The 18,556-nt window shown below is 33.7% G+C and overlaps 1 protein-coding gene across 5 annotated transcripts in view; it reads left to right on the top strand.

The window, feature by feature from the left end:
• The window catches only part of AGMO (alkylglycerol monooxygenase), a 374,417-nt gene that overhangs the window by 9,761 nt on the left and 346,100 nt on the right, over positions 1–18,556 (top strand). For all 5 annotated transcript variants that reach the window (XM_074379552.1, XM_003938665.4, XM_074379554.1 and 2 more), the window contains exon 3: positions 1,307–1,458. In XM_074379552.1, the coding sequence (XP_074235653.1) occupies positions 1,307–1,458 (152 nt within the window). The remainder of the gene's footprint in view (positions 1–1,306; positions 1,459–18,556) is intronic.

Below are 18,556 nucleotides of genomic sequence, written 5' to 3'. Positions count from 1 at the left end.
ATACCTTGAAATATTAAAGTATAAGAGGTTATTTTAAACCTATTAAATCACAGTTAAAGTCATATAATATTAAATTCAAGAATAAAGTCAAAAGACTGGATCTTTCGAAGACTCAGTAAGCTAATTCATAGCAACTGACTCTGTAAAGGGAAATACTGTAAAAATAAAAAATTTTAGTAGTGTAATCATCTGCACTACTTCTTCCACTCTTATCTAAAATTAGAATATTTAAGAAATTTCTCAGAATTTTGAGCACCAAACTTGTTGATGACTTATACATATATCTTTATTAACCAGAATAATTAATTCCTTTTCTATTTTAATAATAAATATCAAAGGAAAAGTCAACTCAATAAAATTTATAAAAATGACAAAACAAATCATCTAGAATCTAATCTTAAATTTGATCATATAAAACTTGAAAAAAATCCTTCCTAAAATTAAAGTATATTTTGTAGGGTTTTGAAAGTAAAGATAAGAATTTATAGAAGCTTGATAAATACGTGGCTTAATATATTTTAGTGTATGAGTTTTAGAAACAAGTGTTTAATTCGGTTTGTATACCTGATTTCTAAGGAAATATTTTCCCTAATATTTTGAAAACCCTAGTTTATATTACTTATAAGAATTGTAGAAATGCTCTGAGAATCTAATACCTGATCATAAGTATAACATGTAAGAAACATTAAAGGGGTGTGTGTGTGTGTGTGTGTGTGTGTGTGTCTGTGTGTGTGTGTGTATGTGTATGTATGTAAGAGAGATTAAAAAGGAAGGAGGAAGAGGAAAAGAGAGAATAGATTTAGATAGAAGCAACTTTAACCTAAAGGCAAATTTTAAGAGATCAAAAATTCGAAGGCAGTATGCAGTTTGCAGCATGTTAACATATGGGCATCTATAATTTTCTGCCTTTTAAATTTCCTTTATAAAGCATCCTTAATATATTCTTCAGTAAGATTTAGAAATGACAGTCACAGAAACTAAGTTGTAGTCTTGCCATATTGATGTTGTATGGGTTCCATGAAAAATATTTTAAGATACGTGAAAAGGAAATGGTCTTTTAAATTTCATGAAATTGAGAGCACAAACAGCTGGCATCCATGATGCCTATGAAATAAAATAAAACGTCATGTGAATCATTTTGATACCAAGGAATTTGAGCCTTTAGAAAGAATGATAGAGGTGAAACAAACAGAAGTTTCATTTTTTTCATATAAATACATTAATTTTAAATGTTATCTAAAATCTTTTAGCATAATTTTATTTCTAGAATGTTATATAATCACTGCTTGTGAATTTTGTCTTCCAGTCTATTTTTCAGGAGTGTTGAACTGACCAGTTATAGTTATATCTGGGAGAACTACAGACTGTTCAATTTGCCTTGGGATTCTCCTTGGACTTGGTATTTAACATTCTTAGGAGTTGACTTTGGCTACTACTGGTTCCATCGTATGGCCCATGGTAAGTTGCAAATGAGAACTTTTTGTTAATTTATGTTGAACTGTGTTTGGTACATAGTACATAGTCAGTAAATATTTATTAAATGGATAAATATAGGAATAAAATAGTACATTCTGCAGTATATAAAAGTTAATAATGAAGGTATGCTTTGAAATTTAAGTGGAGAAAATCTGAGGCTGTATTTTTAAAATGATATGAAATGATTGGAAGTACATTTTTTCACTTCTTTTTAATTTTAAAAAAGTTTAGAAAGTGATGGCTATAGCATTGCCTTTTATCATTTATCATCTAGTTTTTAATAAATATTTTAATTTTTATGGTGGTAGCAGTCAGAATCCACACAAGGTCCATCTATTACATTTGGCTGTTGGGGATGAAAGGGTTTTTGTTTGTTTTTAATTTTTTTATTCAATAGATTTTGGGCGAACAGGTAGTGTTTGGTTACATGAGTAAGTTCTTTCATTTTGATTTCTGAGATTCTGGTGCACCCATCACCAAAGCAGTGTACACTGTGCCCAATGCATAGTCTTTATTCCTTGCCACCACCCTCCACCCTTTCCCGAGTCCCTAAAGTCCAGCGTATCATTCTTATGCCTTTGTGTCCTCTTAGTTCAGCTCCCACATGAGTGAGAACATATGATGTTTGGTTTTCCATTCCTGAGTTACTTCACTTAGGATAGTAGTCTCCAATTCCATCCGGGTTGCTGTGAATGTCATTATTTCCTTTGTCTTTACGGCTGAGTAGTATTCCATGGTAAATATATACCACATTTTCTTTATCTACTCATTGCTTGATGGACATTTGGCCTGGTTCCATATTTTTGTGGTAAAAAGGGAACACATTTACACTGTTGGCAGGAAGGTAAACTAGTACAATCACTACGGAAAACAGTGTGGAGATTCCTTAAAGAAGGAAAAGTAGATTCACTGTTTGATCTGCCAGTTGATCCAGGAATCCTACTGGATTCCCACTGGATTCCATTGAGATTTCTGGATCAAATGGTGGATCTACTTTTCCTTCTTTATCCAGGGGAAAAGAAATCATTATATGAAAAAAATACTTGCACATGGCATGTTTATAGCAGCAGTGTTTTTTAATGTATTGTCTTCCATTATTGTTATTATGGCATGCGCTTGATAGAGTCTAAAGATGTACACAATACCAGACTTCACAGCACAATTATCAAGGGTCATTCAGAAGTGCTTTGCAACAGTGTGGAATTCTAAGTGATGCATTCTGTCATAGTAAGCTTCATTCAATTTGTTGGCAGTACTTCCACATTACAAATGAAAATGTAATCAGCTAGGCACTGACCATATGCACTTCACTGTTACCATAGTTTTGCAAAATCTCTCATCTGCAAAAGCTGTCTTACCGCACTGGTTCACTGAATTTGCTTTTTGGGATTCTTGGCAGCACTTCCAAAGAAATGTTTTGTTATAGAAAGGGAAATGGAAGAGTGAGGAACAAATCTAGGACTGAACCTCTGTAGGGATAAGTAGGGGCTGAGGAATGGTTGTAGAGCTCAGGTGAGCAAGTGGTCTCTGAGGAGCAATAAGCATGCCAAAGTATTTCTGAAGGGAAGAGCGGGAAAGTACTAATCTTGAAAAACTACTGCAGAGCAGAACTCAGGATTTCAGTGGGTGGTTGGTTGAGTGGGTGAGGAGGAAGGAAGGAAGAGGAAGGAACCTGGAATGATAATAATAAATAGATGGCAGATGGACAGAAGAGACCAGAGCTCAGGGTGAATAACTGAGCCATCTGTGTAGGAGTGGTGACCAAATATCAATCCTAAGCAAGGATGAAGGAAATAGGAGTAGCATGGATTTGTGTTATGCTCAAGGCTGCTAAACTTTAAATATAGCGTTGTTTATGTTACCCACCTTAAACATGTACATTTAATGAAACTCTACAGAGTTTTAATTTATTTGAACAATTTTAAGTGAATATATAAGTTAGAAAAAGTTCTTAATTTTGTGTGTGATAACCTTCAACTTTGACACATAAGAGGTCAGTTCCTGACATCATTTCCTCATATGTAAATGCAAAGGCTACTCCAAAATCAAACATAATTAAGAATAAAACATGGTTTATATAATACATTTGTGTTTTATTTCAAGCTAGTTTTCTCCCTAAAATAAGCTCATTGGCAATCTTCATTTTCTATGCAACAAAGGGGTATTTCGGAAAGCATTTACTTACTTTCACGAACCTTCCTCATACCACACCGCCTGACACGGATGTGTTTATTTGGGAAATCTGCAAATTTGCTTACTCTTTGAAAGCCCATTATAACAGGAAACAAAGAACCAACAAAATATTACCAACATAAAACTCCTAAAAATAATGTTGATTATAAGTGTTCTCAGTTGGGAAGAGCAATAAAATAAAATAACATATTAAAAATGTGGCATCAAGGCTATTTAAAGTATGCTTCTCATTAGAAATTTTGAACTGAATCCAGTAAAAAAGGCAGGCATTAAAAAAATTTTTGAAAACCTTCTGGAAAAGCATTTACAACCTTCGGGCTATGGAGCCAAATCATAAGTTCAAAGACTTTTGACTTGTAATGGAAAGCTAGTAGGAAAAAAGTAATTTATTTTATTTTAATATATCAACCTTCAATATGATGGTTCATTTTTAAATTTATATGTAAATAATATTGTAAAATATTAAAATAGATTTTCAGAAATCTAGAAACACACAAGTCTAAAAGAAAATAGGGGCTCCAATTTTTTGAGCCTCTTGGATTACTGAGTCCAAATTGAATAACTGGTCAAATTCATTTAATTGAAAAGTTTCAATAATTCTAAAATATTTATGTCATCTTAAAATAGAGTAAGAAAAAAAAATCCCTAATTTTTCTATTCAATGTATTACTTTCCTTTCACTACTGCAAAATGATATAGCAAAAACGTATTTCATATTTGTTAGTATGTTAAATGCTATGAGTTTTGAAGAAACAATATATTATGTATTTAAAATTTTGTCTTTATATGTATTTAAATTGCTTCCTTAGGATTCCAAATTTTTGCTGGATTTGGTGTTGTGATTTGTTTGTATTGCATATATGTTGCGTTTTCTCAGTTATGGGACGATTAGCAGAAAATAGTTTATTCTCAACATTTGCATTCCATCTCTATCACTAATGCCAAGACATTTGAAGTTTTGTATATTCTTTGTATTTGTCTTCTTCCCCTGGAATGAGAAAGAAATTGCTAATTATGGTCAAATTACACGAAATACGAGTAATACAGTGGTTTCTATAGACAGCCTTGATGTTAAATAGAATGTTAAATAGTTCTTAAATTTAAAAAGTAGCTTTGTCGTGTCCTCCTCATCAAAATAATGCATTATTTTTCTTTGTACTTCTTAATTAGTTATACTAAACATGTAAGGAAACAGGTAAAGATTTTTAAGGAAACATTTTTAAAAACTGATAATCATTTCTTGGGAGGAACAAGAATGAGGCCTTCAGGGTGCTGCTAATAAACTCTATCTTGCCTTATGGTGGTGTTTACATGAGTGAATAGATTTGTAAAAATTCATTGAGTTAGTTGTGCACTTAAAATTTATACATTTTCTCTCTATATAAAAAGTTAAATTCATAAATAATGCCACCAGTGTAATTTCTTGGTTTATAGTCCAAAGGCGGAATGCCATAGTAGAGAACTAAATTTAGAAAAATAATACAAGAGGTTGTGATTTGTGACTCTCTATATATAATATGTGACTTTATACATTTTTTAACTGTATCAGTTTCAACAACCAAGTATGGGGAAGTGCCAGCATGCCAGTTATTAATTTATTGCCTCTCATCTCCAAATCTATTCTTCTTTAACATTCCTTGTATTACCAAAGCTGCATGCTGTAGACATTTCTCTTTTGTCAGCTGACTTGATGTTAGACTTTGCCAATTTAAGGGGCTGGAGGTACACTGCAAATCCAGAAGATGAGAAAGAGACTTTGCCTCCACTTTCCATCATGCTATTTTTTGTCTGGCACTTAAAAGTTTGGTATGTGAGGGTTCTGATACTCTTCACCTCTTGCTCAGCTTTAGCCTATACCCTCTGGGAAGATTCTCTGCCATTCAGGGGGCCACACCAAAAAACCAGCTGTAACTCATACACTCTGGGACCTACATGCTCTATTTAGTAAATTTCTCTGTCACCAACAGAGTTCCAGTGGTAGCCACAACCTCTGCAGAGATGTCTGAGTGCATGAGTGGTGGTATGAGTGTGTGAGTACATGTGTGGGACTCTTCTAAAGGTTTAAGTACCTGCTTGGTTCTCTCTCCCTCAGCTCTGTAGGCAGTAGCTGCATTCTGTGGTTGCTACTTTTCTAACATTGAATTCCTTCATCCTTATGTCTTTAGTAGTTAAATCCCTCTTTACCAGTTAATATACCAGTTCTGTATATTAACTTTTCCTTATTCAAGTTGCTAATGTGGTTTCTGTCTCCTGATTGGACCCTAACCAATACAGGCAGCCTCGTCATATATTACATAGAATAACCAATGTGAGTTTTCATATGAAAAAAGCTCAACAACACTAATCATTACAGAAATAAAAATCCAAACCACAGTAAGGTACCATCTTACACCAGTCAGAATGACTACCATTAAAAAGTCAAAAAATAGCAGATGCTGGCAAGGTTGCAGAAAAAAAGGAGTGCTTATACGCTGTTGGTGGGAGTGCAAGTTAGTTCAGCCAATATGGAAAGCAGTTTGGAAATTCCTCAAAGAACTTAGAATTATCACTTGACACAGCAATCCAGTTATTGAGTATATACCCAAAGAAATATCAATTGTTCTATTATAATGACACGTTTGTGTATGTTCAGTGCAGCACTATTCATAATAGCAAAGACATGGAATAAATATACATGCCCACCAAAGGTAAAGTGGATTAAAAAATGTATATATATGCTATGGAATACTATGCAGCCATAAAAAAGAACGAGGTCATGTCCTTTGCAGCAACATAGACAGAGCTAGAGAACATTATCCTAAGCAAACTAAGGAACAGAAAACCACGTACCACATGTTCTCACTTATAAGTGGGAGCTAAACCATGAGAACACATGGATGCTAGGAGCGGAGCACAGACAGTCCAGTCAACTTGAGGGTAGAAAGAAGAAGGGAGAAAATCAGAAAATAATACCTATATGCTTATTACCCAGGGGGTAAAGTTATCTGTACACCAAAGCCCCATGACACAGAGTTTACATATAACAAAACTGCACATGTGCCCCTGAACCTAAAAGTAAAAAAAAGAAATTAAAAAATAAGATTAATAATAATAATCAAAAATAAAAACATTAGTAATAAAAATAGGGTTAATCTGGTTGCACCTTTTGCTATTATATTTCATTCAGAGGCATTGATTATACTGAGACTACAACACAATGTAGTTCAGTCCTGAAATTGGGACCATCACCTAAAATTTTAATAAGCAATCCATAATATCCCCTCAAATTGTAATTTTTTTCCTCAGCAAATGCATTGTTTAATCCATTTTAAAATTCATCTCATTCTGCATCTAAACAAGGTAGTGCTATCACAATTTTTATATAGTAACAAATATTTGTTCCCAAAACTTCATTTTGATTAAGTGAGCTCCTGTATATGACTCTTAAATTTACTCATTCCTTTCTGACTTTATTTTAGAAGTTGAAGTTAGATTATCCTAATTTCAATCATTGTTTAAACAAAGAGAATAAACAGATGTATTGCTGTAAATTATTTTAACTTGTGAAAATGCCAGGATTGTGGTCTGCATTGATGAATGGATTACTTACATTCTTCTATACTTGTGTTTTTTTTTGTTTTTGTTTTTTTTTTTAACCAGAATATACCTAAGGTTTTTGTAACTCTGCTATACATTATGACTTAGTTCTTTATATTAAAAATAGACTGCGGCTGGGGATGGTGTGTAATCCCAGCACTCTCAGTGCTTTGGGAGGCCAAGGCAGGAGGATAACTTGAGGCTAGGAGTTTCAATACCAACCTGGACAACATGAAGAGACCTTGTCTTTACAAAATATTTAAAAAATAGCTGGATGTGGTGGTATATGCCTATAATTCTAGCTGCTCAGAAGGCTAAAGCAGTAGCATCACTTGAGCCCAGAAATTTTAGGGTCCAGCAAGCTGTGATCATGCCACTGCACTCCAGGTTGGGTGTCAGAGCTATACCCTGTCTGTTAAAAAAACAAAACAAAACAAAAAAAAACAAAAACAACAGTAATAATACATTGTGATTGTATTCTTAGTGGATTCTTAGGGTAAACTCCACCTTGTATTTGCCTGAGTTACTGTCATTTTTCTTGTCTCCTCTCATGATCCCTCACTTTTCCCCAGTCCTTCAATTAGGCGTTATTTAGCACCTCTGTGAGAGAAGCTTTGGAATTTCCATCAGCAACTTGCCTATCCCTTTTAGTTTCTTATCATTACTTTCAACCAAAAAACATGGCACCTATGTTAACCATTTTCCTCTGTTTATTTCAATGGCAGGGGCCATCCCATGTCAAATGTTAAACATTTGTCCACAGAAGCACTTCAAGTATGTATAAACTAAAAGGTCCCCGTTATTTCCCCTAAAAATGCCTGATTTAAGGGGGTCTTTCTCAGAGAAATTGTTTATTGTTATCAGTGGCAGCTTAGTCATTTTGAAAGATACAGACTAACTTTCAGATTCCATATGTAGGTAATGTGTAGAAAGTACATTTGAAACAAAAATTATGGCTACTATCAAGGGATTGCAAGTATAAATTAATTGAGTTTTTAAGCAAGGAAGTCAGAAACAAAAATAAAATATAAAAATGTCAGGAATCCCCATCAGATTATTTTTGAGCATTGATTATAAAGTACAGAAATATTTCCAAGAATAATTAGGAAAACCGAGGATGACTGTGTAATATTTTCCATAAATTTAATTAAAAGCTGTGAAAGGAGTAATCAAAATTAAATTGGAAGGGATAGATGGATTAAAGATGATAAACTTTAACTTACTTGTGACTCTACTTAGGGACACAAATATGCCTTTTTTCTCTTTTAGTCTTAGGACATAATGTATTTGCCTCTTATATAGCAGAAAAAATCATTAACATTTGAATCAAAAGATCTAGGTGTGCACCACTGTGCAACCATTTACCACACACATAACCTTGGGATTAACCTCTCTGAGACAGATTTTGTGTGTTTTATTCATCTTCTAGTTTTGTAAAGCAATTCTAATGAAAATGCTTTGTAAGTGGAGGAACCAAGTATAGAGGAGTGAATGAATAAATAAGCAAACTCCAAGAAAGTAAGATGGAGGCTTATGTGAAGATTTAGGGATATTTCAAATGGGCACAGGAGGGAAAACCCTTAAATTTGGAGTGGACCTTAGGATTGTTTTGAAACAATATGCAGTTAAATATGATCTGGAAAAACCAGATTTTGTCCCAAGTAATTTTATTCAGAATGAGAATTTGGAAATCTGTTTTACTAAATATATATGATGCATTAGCACACAAAATATTTGAATACAGCCATTTTAGACCACAGAAAGTCAAGTCGAATTCTATCCACTTTTATTTATTGAACAGGTATAATTATGACTAAATTTAGTGTTACCATATTAAAATAGCATAAAGAAAGACTGATGTGTGACTTATTAAGAGGATACATCAAGTAAAGATTTTTGGAGTAATCATTAACTTAGATATTTTTTCTGTTGTTATTGACTTCACTTATGCATGTATTTATTTGTGAATAAATGAATTAATACATTTATTTATGCATTAGTTTTTTTAAGAAATATTTGAGAGCACTTATATCAACCCTATGCTAAGTACCTGAGATACTGCTTAATAACAGATAAAGTCACTGTTTATTCTATTGTGAATCACAGACATTAATAACTAATTATAATAATAAAAAGAGCAGTATAAGGATATTATGAGGCAAATTCTAAAATTGATAAACTGTCCTCTCATTGCCATTAATTCTGAAATTTACATATTTCTGAAAAGTCTGCAGTGGTATGCATAAACACCAAATAGGATTCTGTTTAAAATACATATTTCTGAAATTATGCTAGTAAAAATACGAAGAGTAATACAGAAAATTAAATTTAAGTGTCATTGAAGGATGTTGGAGCAGCAACAAGTATAGTGGTTAAAAAAAAAAAAAAACGTAGATTCAGGAGCAGAGTTCCCTGAGTTGAAGTCTTTGTATTGACCGTTATTAACTGAGATGTATTAATCTGTCTATGTCTTAGTTTCTTCCTCTATAAAATGGAAATAATAATAATAGTATACATCTCATAAGATTTTTATAAAGCTTAAATGAGTAAAACTTAGGGGAGTGACTGTCAGATAGTTAACACTATTTAAATATTACCCCTGTTATGGAATACATGTTTTCCATATTGCTAGGTACTGGAATAAATATTTTGTGTTAACACAGCATATTATATTATTTAATTCCCAGAATGACTTATAAAGTAGGTATTCAGTCATTTGTGGGACATTAACTGAGCACCCACTGTATATTATAAAGTCTACTAAGTGTTAAAACTGTAACAGTGAACAAATAAAAGTTGCTGCCCTGCCTTGTATTTGATAGCACACCTGGGAGCTTATAGTTAATAATAACTTAATTATTCATTTGAAAATGACTAAAAGCACACAATTGTTTGTAACCCAAAGGATAAATGTGTGCAGTGATGGATATCCAACTTTTCATGACGTGACTGTTACACGTTGCATGCCTGTACCAAATTATCTCATGTACCCCATAAATATATACGCCTACTATGTACCCACAAAAATTAAAAATATTTTTAAAGTTGCTACCCTTTTGCTGCTTATATCTTAACGAGGGAAGAAGGTCCAGATATAAAATGTATACTATGTAGTATGTCAGGTAGTGAGGCGTGCTGTGGGATATGGAGTGATGGACCCAACAGTTGGGTAAAGCCTCTGTTGATCTCTGTGAGTTGGTGGTATTATAATAGAAACCTGGATGAGGTGAAGAAGGCAACACAGGCATATTTGAGGAAAAAGATTTCTAGACAGAGGAACCTGCAGGTGGAAGGTACCTGTGTTAGTCTGTTCTCACAGTGCTATAAAGAAATACTTGGGACTGGGTAATTTATGTATGAAAGAGGTTTAATTGACTCACAGTTCCACATGATGAGGAAGCCTCAGGAAGCTTAAAATCATGGCAGAAGGCAAAGGGGATGCAAGGACCTTCTTCACATGGTAACAGGAGAGAGACGTGCAAGCAGGGGACATTTCAGGTGCTTATAAAACCATCAGATCTCCTAAGTACTCACTATCAGGAGAACAGCATGAGGGAAACCATCCTCATGGTCCAGTAACCTCCCAGTGGGCCCTTCCCTCAACATGGGGGGGATTATAGGTATTACAATTCAAGATGAAATTTGGGTGGAGACACAAAGCCTAGTCCTATCAGTACCAAAGACGGAAATATGCTTGGCACATTTGAGAAATACCAAGAAACTGTAGAGGATACCAGTGGGGAACTGGGAGGAAGAGGGTGAGATACAGGATCATATAGGATCTTGTAGACTGGCAATAATGAATCTGGTAAATCTATCCCCAGTCACACTATACACCACCCAGCCTATTTATTTTGGATGTCATGAAGTCATTGGAGAATTTTTAGGAGTGGGGTAACATCCTTTTTTTACATTAACAAATAGTCGTCAAAGAACTACTATATTCTTTCACTTTTTTAGACCAATAAGATCCTTGAAAACTATGATGGTTTTATTAGGCTTCTTACTATAATGTCAAGACAACATTGCAATTAGGGGCAGAAATTAATATTTCTTAATGAGGCAGATTAAGAAAATACAGAGTGTCAGATTGATGTGGACATTATAATTTTATATTAAATGATCCAGAGTGATTTTCCAAAAATGTGACATTTGAGCACAGACCTGAAGCTCTCTGAGGGAGTGAGCCCTACAAGTCTGGGAAAAGGGAATCCTAGGCAAAGGGAAGAGCAAGTGCCAAGGCTCTGAGGTAGAAGCGTAATTGACCTATTTGAGGAAATGGAAAGAGATCATGTGTGGCTGCAGCCAAGTGAGAGAGGATTCAAGTTTCAGGGGTTGTGGGCATTGCAGACATTCGCAGAGTGAGCAGATCGTGCAGGCCTGGTAAATGATGGTAAAGATGTTAGCTGTTACTCAAAGTGACTTGAGAAGATACTACATGATGTGTGTTTCTAAATCATTGCTCTGGCTTAGTGGATTTAAAACTTCACTTCAGTTCTTCATAAATATTAAATTTTACAATGTGACTGTCTTACCACTTATGCACACAGAATTTAATGAAAGAGTATTTCTCCTGCCTATACAATGCACATAAGTTTCTTATCCTGTTTTAGTCCACTTTGTTTCACTTAAAAATTGGATTTCCAATACAATAAATTGATTTCATTACCCAATTATGAATGGAAATATGTTTAAGATTTGAAACTCCTAAAGCTGTATGATTCTGATGTACCTTCATTAATCCTTGTAGATGTCTTCCTACATCAATATTTAGTTATATTCCTTTGCCTGGTGCCTTAGAGGTTTTCACAACCCAGTTTAATATATATAACCTTAACCCCAGGTCAAGTTATATGATAACATATATATCTAATTTCGTTTATTTTCAAGTAAATGATATTAGAAATATGTTAATAAGGAAGAGGACAATCTGGAAATTACCTTAAAATTTTCATTTGCATGTAGAATAACTTTGGGTTGTGTGTGTGTGTGTGTGTGTGTGTGTGTGTGTGTGTGTACGTGTGTGGGTGTGTTGTAGTGCACACTCCAATTTAAAGGACTCTTGCTTAGATTATGATGGTATCATCATCAGAGTGAACATGCAACCTACAGAATGGGAGAACGTTTTTGCAAGCTACCTATCTGACAAAGGTCTAATATCCAGAATCTACAAAGAACTTAAACAAATTTACAAGAAAAAAACAAACAACCTCACCAAAAAGTGGGCAAAGTTTATGAATAGACACTTCTCAAAAGAAGACATTTATGCAGACAACAAACAAATGAAAAGAAAGAAAACAACTCATCATCACTGGCCATCAGAGAAATGCAAATCAAAATCACAATGAGATACTATGTCACATCAGTTAGAATGGCGATTATTAAAAAGTCAGGAAATAACAGATGCTGGTGAGGATATACTGAAACAGGAATGCTTTCACTTTGTTGTTGGGAGTGTAAATTAGTTCAACCATTGTGGAAGACAATGTGAAAATTCCTTAAAGATCTAGAACCAGAAATGCCATTTAACCCAGCAATCCCATTACTGGTTATATACCCAAAGGATTATAAATCATTCTACTATAAAGACATGTGCATATGTATTTTTATTGAAGCACTATTTACAATAGCTTGGAACAAAGCTATTTACAAAGACTTGCAACCAACCCAAATGCCCATGAATGATGGATTGGATAAAGATAATGTGGTACATATAGACACCAAGGAATACTATGCAGCCATATAAAAGAATGAGTTCATTTCCTTTGCAGGGACATGGATGAAGCTGGAAACCATCATTCTCAGCAAACTAACACAGGAGCAGAAAACCGCACACCATATATTCTCACTCATAAGTGGGAGTTGAATAATGAGAATACACGGACACAGCGAGGGGAACATCATCGGAGCCTGTAGAGGGGTGATGGGCCAAGAGAGGGATAGCATTAGGACAAATATCTAAAACCTCGATGATGGGTGGCTAGTTGTAGCAAACCACCATGATACATGTATACCTATGCAGCAAACCTACATGTTCTATACATGTACCCCAGAACTTGCAGTAAAAAGAAATTATGATGGTATCAACAGAGGTGATGGGACTTGGACAGATTCTGGATATGTTTCAAAGCTAATTTCAGAAACATTTTGCTGACATTTGTGATCTGGGTTATGAAAGGAAGAGGAAATTCACAAATGCCCTAAAAATTTGGCCTGAGAAAACAAGTAGTGTCATGTATTCAGAAGAAGGATATTGATCATTGAGTAGGCTGGGGAATGGATAGTTGAGCTGGGAATTAACTTACCAGCTTTATTATCCTTCTTTTATAGTAAAGATAAAGAGACTCATAGTTTAGCAATATACTACAAAGCTAATGCATTTAATGTTTCTTTTCACTTTAACTTGGTAGGATTAAAGACATGGATTTTGAAAGAAAGAGGGAATTCACTTATCCATCACATTCTAGTTTGGTGCCAGGAAAAAAACCACTTAGGGCCAGGAGGAGAATAAAAACTATAATGGAGGGCTCATTGATGACTTCATGGAGCTGATCACCATTAACAATTTGGTTTACTATACTGTCTTTGTTCTAATTTTGGAAGATACTAGTTTTCTTCCCTTCCCTCTTAGAACATTTGATCTGAAATTTGTTGTCTTGGTGAAATTTAGGGGAGAAAATTTCTGATTCAACAGATAAGAAATTGACAGATATTTATTTTCTCACTTTCCTGGAGGCTGGAAGTCCTAGGTCAAGATGTCTGCAGGGTTGATGTCTTCTGAGGCCTCTCTTGGATTATAATGCCTGGTGTCCCATTGTATCTTCACATGATCTTTCTCTGTAGGGGTCTCTTTCCTAAACTTCTCTTTTCATAAGGACACCATTCATATTCAATTAGGGCCTATTCTATGACCTCATTTTAAGTTGTTGACCTCTTTGGAGAATCTGTGTACAAGTACAGTATTATGTAGCCTTGAAATGATTCCAAACACTTACATAGGTTGCTACATGAGTGACATATTTTTGCTGTAATGAGAATTTTGAGCATACTCCTGTTCTCCAGAAGGTAACATCACACCTTATCAAACCTATATGAGAGCTATTGACTTCAACTACTGGACTTCAGAGTACATATAAACCCAAGAGGTTGACAGATATTTTGAGAATTTAGGCTGTGGCAGGCTACACTCTGTATGCCGCCTCTCCCAAGACCAAAGGCCAACAGTAATATATTTTTTTACTATTTATTTCTAAAACTTTATGAATATATTTTCTGTGCTAGCAAAATACTTGTATTATATTTATAATGATAAAAACAAAGGAAACTAAAGATTTCTTTTTGGTATATACCCAGAGTTATAAGAAGTAAAACAAAAATGTGATTAATTTTTATATACTTTTGATGACAATAGTTAACAATACCAACTTCTTGCAATAAAACTTACCATAACTCCCCAAAACGCATGTGTAAAGAATCATAGTTTAATATTGTAAGACATTTTTTCATTTTTCTACAAACCACAAATTAAGTTCAAATGTCAAAGTAATTAGTTTGAAATGCATAATTTTTTTGACTTTGACTAATTTCCTATGCTATTATTATATTTGTTCAAAACCATACAATTTTCTCATCTTCATTTTGTAATGAATTTCTTGAATTTTGATTCTTTTATACCAAAGATACGAGGGAAGAATGTGTTATAAAAATTGCACCCCCATTCCTATAAAAATAGAAGTAACATTTTTCTTATTCTAAAGCATTTATCTAAGAAATAGTTGTGGATAAAAGCACAAGTGACAAAAGAAAGAAAATGAAATGTACATCTAAACCCATCTGAGAGATGGGCTCTGTAAATAGAGAGATAGAGAGTAAGATAATAGACTCTGGAACCAAACTGCTTGGATTCAAATTCTATTGCTACCACTTTTTAAATGTGTAATATTAAGCAAGTTATGCCACTTCTTTATGTTTCTTTATTTGTAGATGCAAATAAAAATTGGAAAATTTTCACAGAATAAAGAAGAGGTTTAAATGAGTAAAAATGGACAAAACACTTAGGGTGCAGTCTGGCACATAGAAAAAAATTATGAATTCATATGTCATCTGACCTGTCCATTTATGTAATATGTTATTATAATGCAATAATATATATATTATTATGTTTTCTCTAATAATTAAAATCCAGTGTTAGTTAAAATAATTGCCTTACCGAAATTTAGAGTTAAATTTACTTGTCCTCATAAAAACTTAATTTTTTTCTCATTGTTAACTAGGGATAATAATACTTCATAAGGTATCTTATAAATATATTTGTGTATATGTACAAATGTATTACATAATATAATCCAAAGCTGGGGAATCTTAGTTTTATAAAGAATGTCATATCAATTTCTATTTATCAAGTCATAATGGAATTATCTTTGTCTTTAATAAGATTCATTTATAGGTAAATGAACATTTTAGGTGTCACAGAGACCATTGGCAGACTGTGTTTTAGATTTGCAATGAAGTTAGACCTGATACTAATGATCTTTTCCTAGATGAATGGTTTTCGACTGCAATAAACAAAATTATATTTTGCTTTTATAAAAAAAAGTTTCTTTTCCTCAAGTGAGTATCATGGAATTTGATTTTTTTTCTAGTAAATCAGTCTTATTCATATTCCCTTTTTCTTTCAACACTTTAATGTTTTTATTTTGCTATTTTAAAGATTTACATGAAAGCTTTTAAAAGAAATAAAACACATTAGAATTTGTACGTTTTGCGTAAATTTTAAAATGTCTTTTGTTGTCTTTTCATCTTAATTAAACATTAATTTGTCAAAATATGCTTTTCCAGCTTAGCGATTTAAATGTCTTTTCCAGAACCTAGCAAATGACTTAAAAAAAATGGCTAAAACAGATTTGTTCTTTCCTCTCTTGAGCTAATAGGTAATTTGATTTTGTGCTTTTTCTTACCACGGAAGCCTCATACTTCTTAAAATAACTCTAAAATGTAACTTTGTGCCATAAGTCTGTGTCCTAATATATGTGGAGTATATAGTTTTATTCTCTCGAAATTTGTAAATCTTGGCAATGCAAATCCCCACCACTGTATATTATCACAATATATAGCTGTGCTACATCATCTTTTAAAACAAAATTTCAATGCCAGCTCTGTGTTTTGGAACTGTTTGAAGATTGAAGAAGACACATCTTCTATGTGAAGTGCTTATACTGTGAGTTAAACAAACAGAACAGAGGAGCCCCGGAAAAATACACCAGATGTGCAGGTGGTAGTTAAATCAACAAGAAATCTGCTTCCATCAGTATTAGATTTCATTAGTAGTGATTTTTTCTTCTTTAGAAATATAGGAATATAGTGAAAAAATAAGTAATTATGCAGAATTTGATGGCTTCCACCATGGTGAAAATATTGCTTAGGAAAAAATCTGACTCTAAGTAAAAGGGCAAAGTGAGCTGCACATAAAGCATAAAACCAAATGAGTAAAAAGCGAAAACAAGGAAGAATGTAAACAAGGTTGAGTAGAGGATATTTGAGTGGAGGCAGTGATACATAAATCATATTTATAGCAAAGATCTGTAAAACAAATTTAAAAATTTTACAAAAAACGAATAGTACAGGCAATCATAATTTGATAAAACTAGATAACTATATAGATACATTGTTACTGTCATAGATTGATATTTTGCATAAATATCATAAGAAAAATGGCAAATGAAAATGTGATAAATACAATCATGAATCCCAAGAAAATAGATGAATGAATATTTTATGAAAATGGAGATGAATAAGAATAAATAAATAACCATAGCATAACAGGAACTCTTTGGAATGGCAATATACATTACTTAGTACTTAAGTAGCAAACATCTTTTTAGTGACTCTAAATATATTTTCCATGTGTATAAAAACCAAAAACTGAAACAGAAAGACTTGAGGATATTACTCTGAGAGGTTTTGCCAAAATATTTGGGTGAAAGATGAGCACTGACTTTCACTAAAGTTGTAAGGAAGGATTTGTTTTGTTTTGTCTTTTGAGACAGGGTCTTGCTGTGTCACCCAGGTTGTAATGCAGTGGCGTGATCTCAGCCCCTTGTAGCCTCCACCTCCTGGGCTCAAGTCATCCTCCCATCTCAGCCTCCTGAGTAACTGTGTCTGTAGGCACATGCCATCATTCTTGGATAATTTTTAAATTTTTTGTACAGAGGTGAGAGGATGTCTTGAGCCCAGTATTTCAAGACAAGCCTCACTTTACTGTCCAGGCTTGTCTTGAACTTCTGGGCTCAAGACATCCTCTCACCTCAGCCTCCCAAAGTGCTGGGATTATATGCATGAACCACTGCACCCAGCCTAGGAAAATGTTTTATAGTTGACAAGATGCCCTCTGGCTATTTTTCAAATCCTAAAAGACTCAAGATTTTGAATCTTCTTCACTGGAATCAGCCACAGGGAAGCAAAATATGTGTGTGAGTCCTACTAGTCATTGAAAACATCATTTTATTAAATAATATTAACAACTAATTAGTGTTTACTGAGTTCTTACTAGGTATTCCTAAGAGATTCTCATATATTTTTATCTTTAATTAAAAAATAACTAACTTGATGATATCTATCATAGCACTTTTACAAAAGAGGAAACTAAAACAAAACAAATTTAAGTAACTTGCTCAACTCTCAGAGCTAGTGCACCGGAATCTTAATACATTGCCCCAAGGCCATTGATCTCAGAGCTTATGGTCTTTGCCATTTCTCAACCCTCCTAATAAAATTAAAAATTTTCATTAAATGCTACCTACGCTAATATCAACATCTATCCTATCTCTTTTAGATCATGTTGACATATGTAAATCACCAAATATTTTGGTAGAAAACAAAAATAATATTTAGTGATTTGGTTGTTAAGATTTTAAAAACATTTACTGAAGGGTTAAGCTACATTAGGATAGATGCAGTGATGCTTCCTCTGCTCCACTCACCATCCAATATTGTATTCATAGTTCTCTCAATCCTTTATCATAGCATCTGCTAGATGATTGACTTGTGCCATAGCTACACATAGAATCATACTGAAAGGTTTTAAAGATATTGGGCTAGGCATGGTGGCTCAGGCCTGTAATTCCAGAATTCTGGGAGGCCAAGCCTGGCAGATCACTTGAGATCAGGGGTTCAAGACCAGCGTTACCAACATGACAAAACCCTGTCTCTACTAAAAAGACAAAAATTAGGTGGTCATGGTGGTGGGCACCTGTAATCTTATAATCCCAGCTACTTGGGTGGGCTAAGGCATGAGAATCACTTGAACCACAGC

This window comes from Saimiri boliviensis, chromosome 10 (genome assembly GCF_048565385.1).
Source record: "Saimiri boliviensis isolate mSaiBol1 chromosome 10, mSaiBol1.pri, whole genome shotgun sequence".
In the NCBI taxonomy this organism is placed as follows: domain Eukaryota; kingdom Metazoa; phylum Chordata; class Mammalia; order Primates; family Cebidae; genus Saimiri; species Saimiri boliviensis.
Note: the sequence above shows the minus strand (reverse complement) of the source record. Positions and strands in the feature narration are given on the sequence as shown.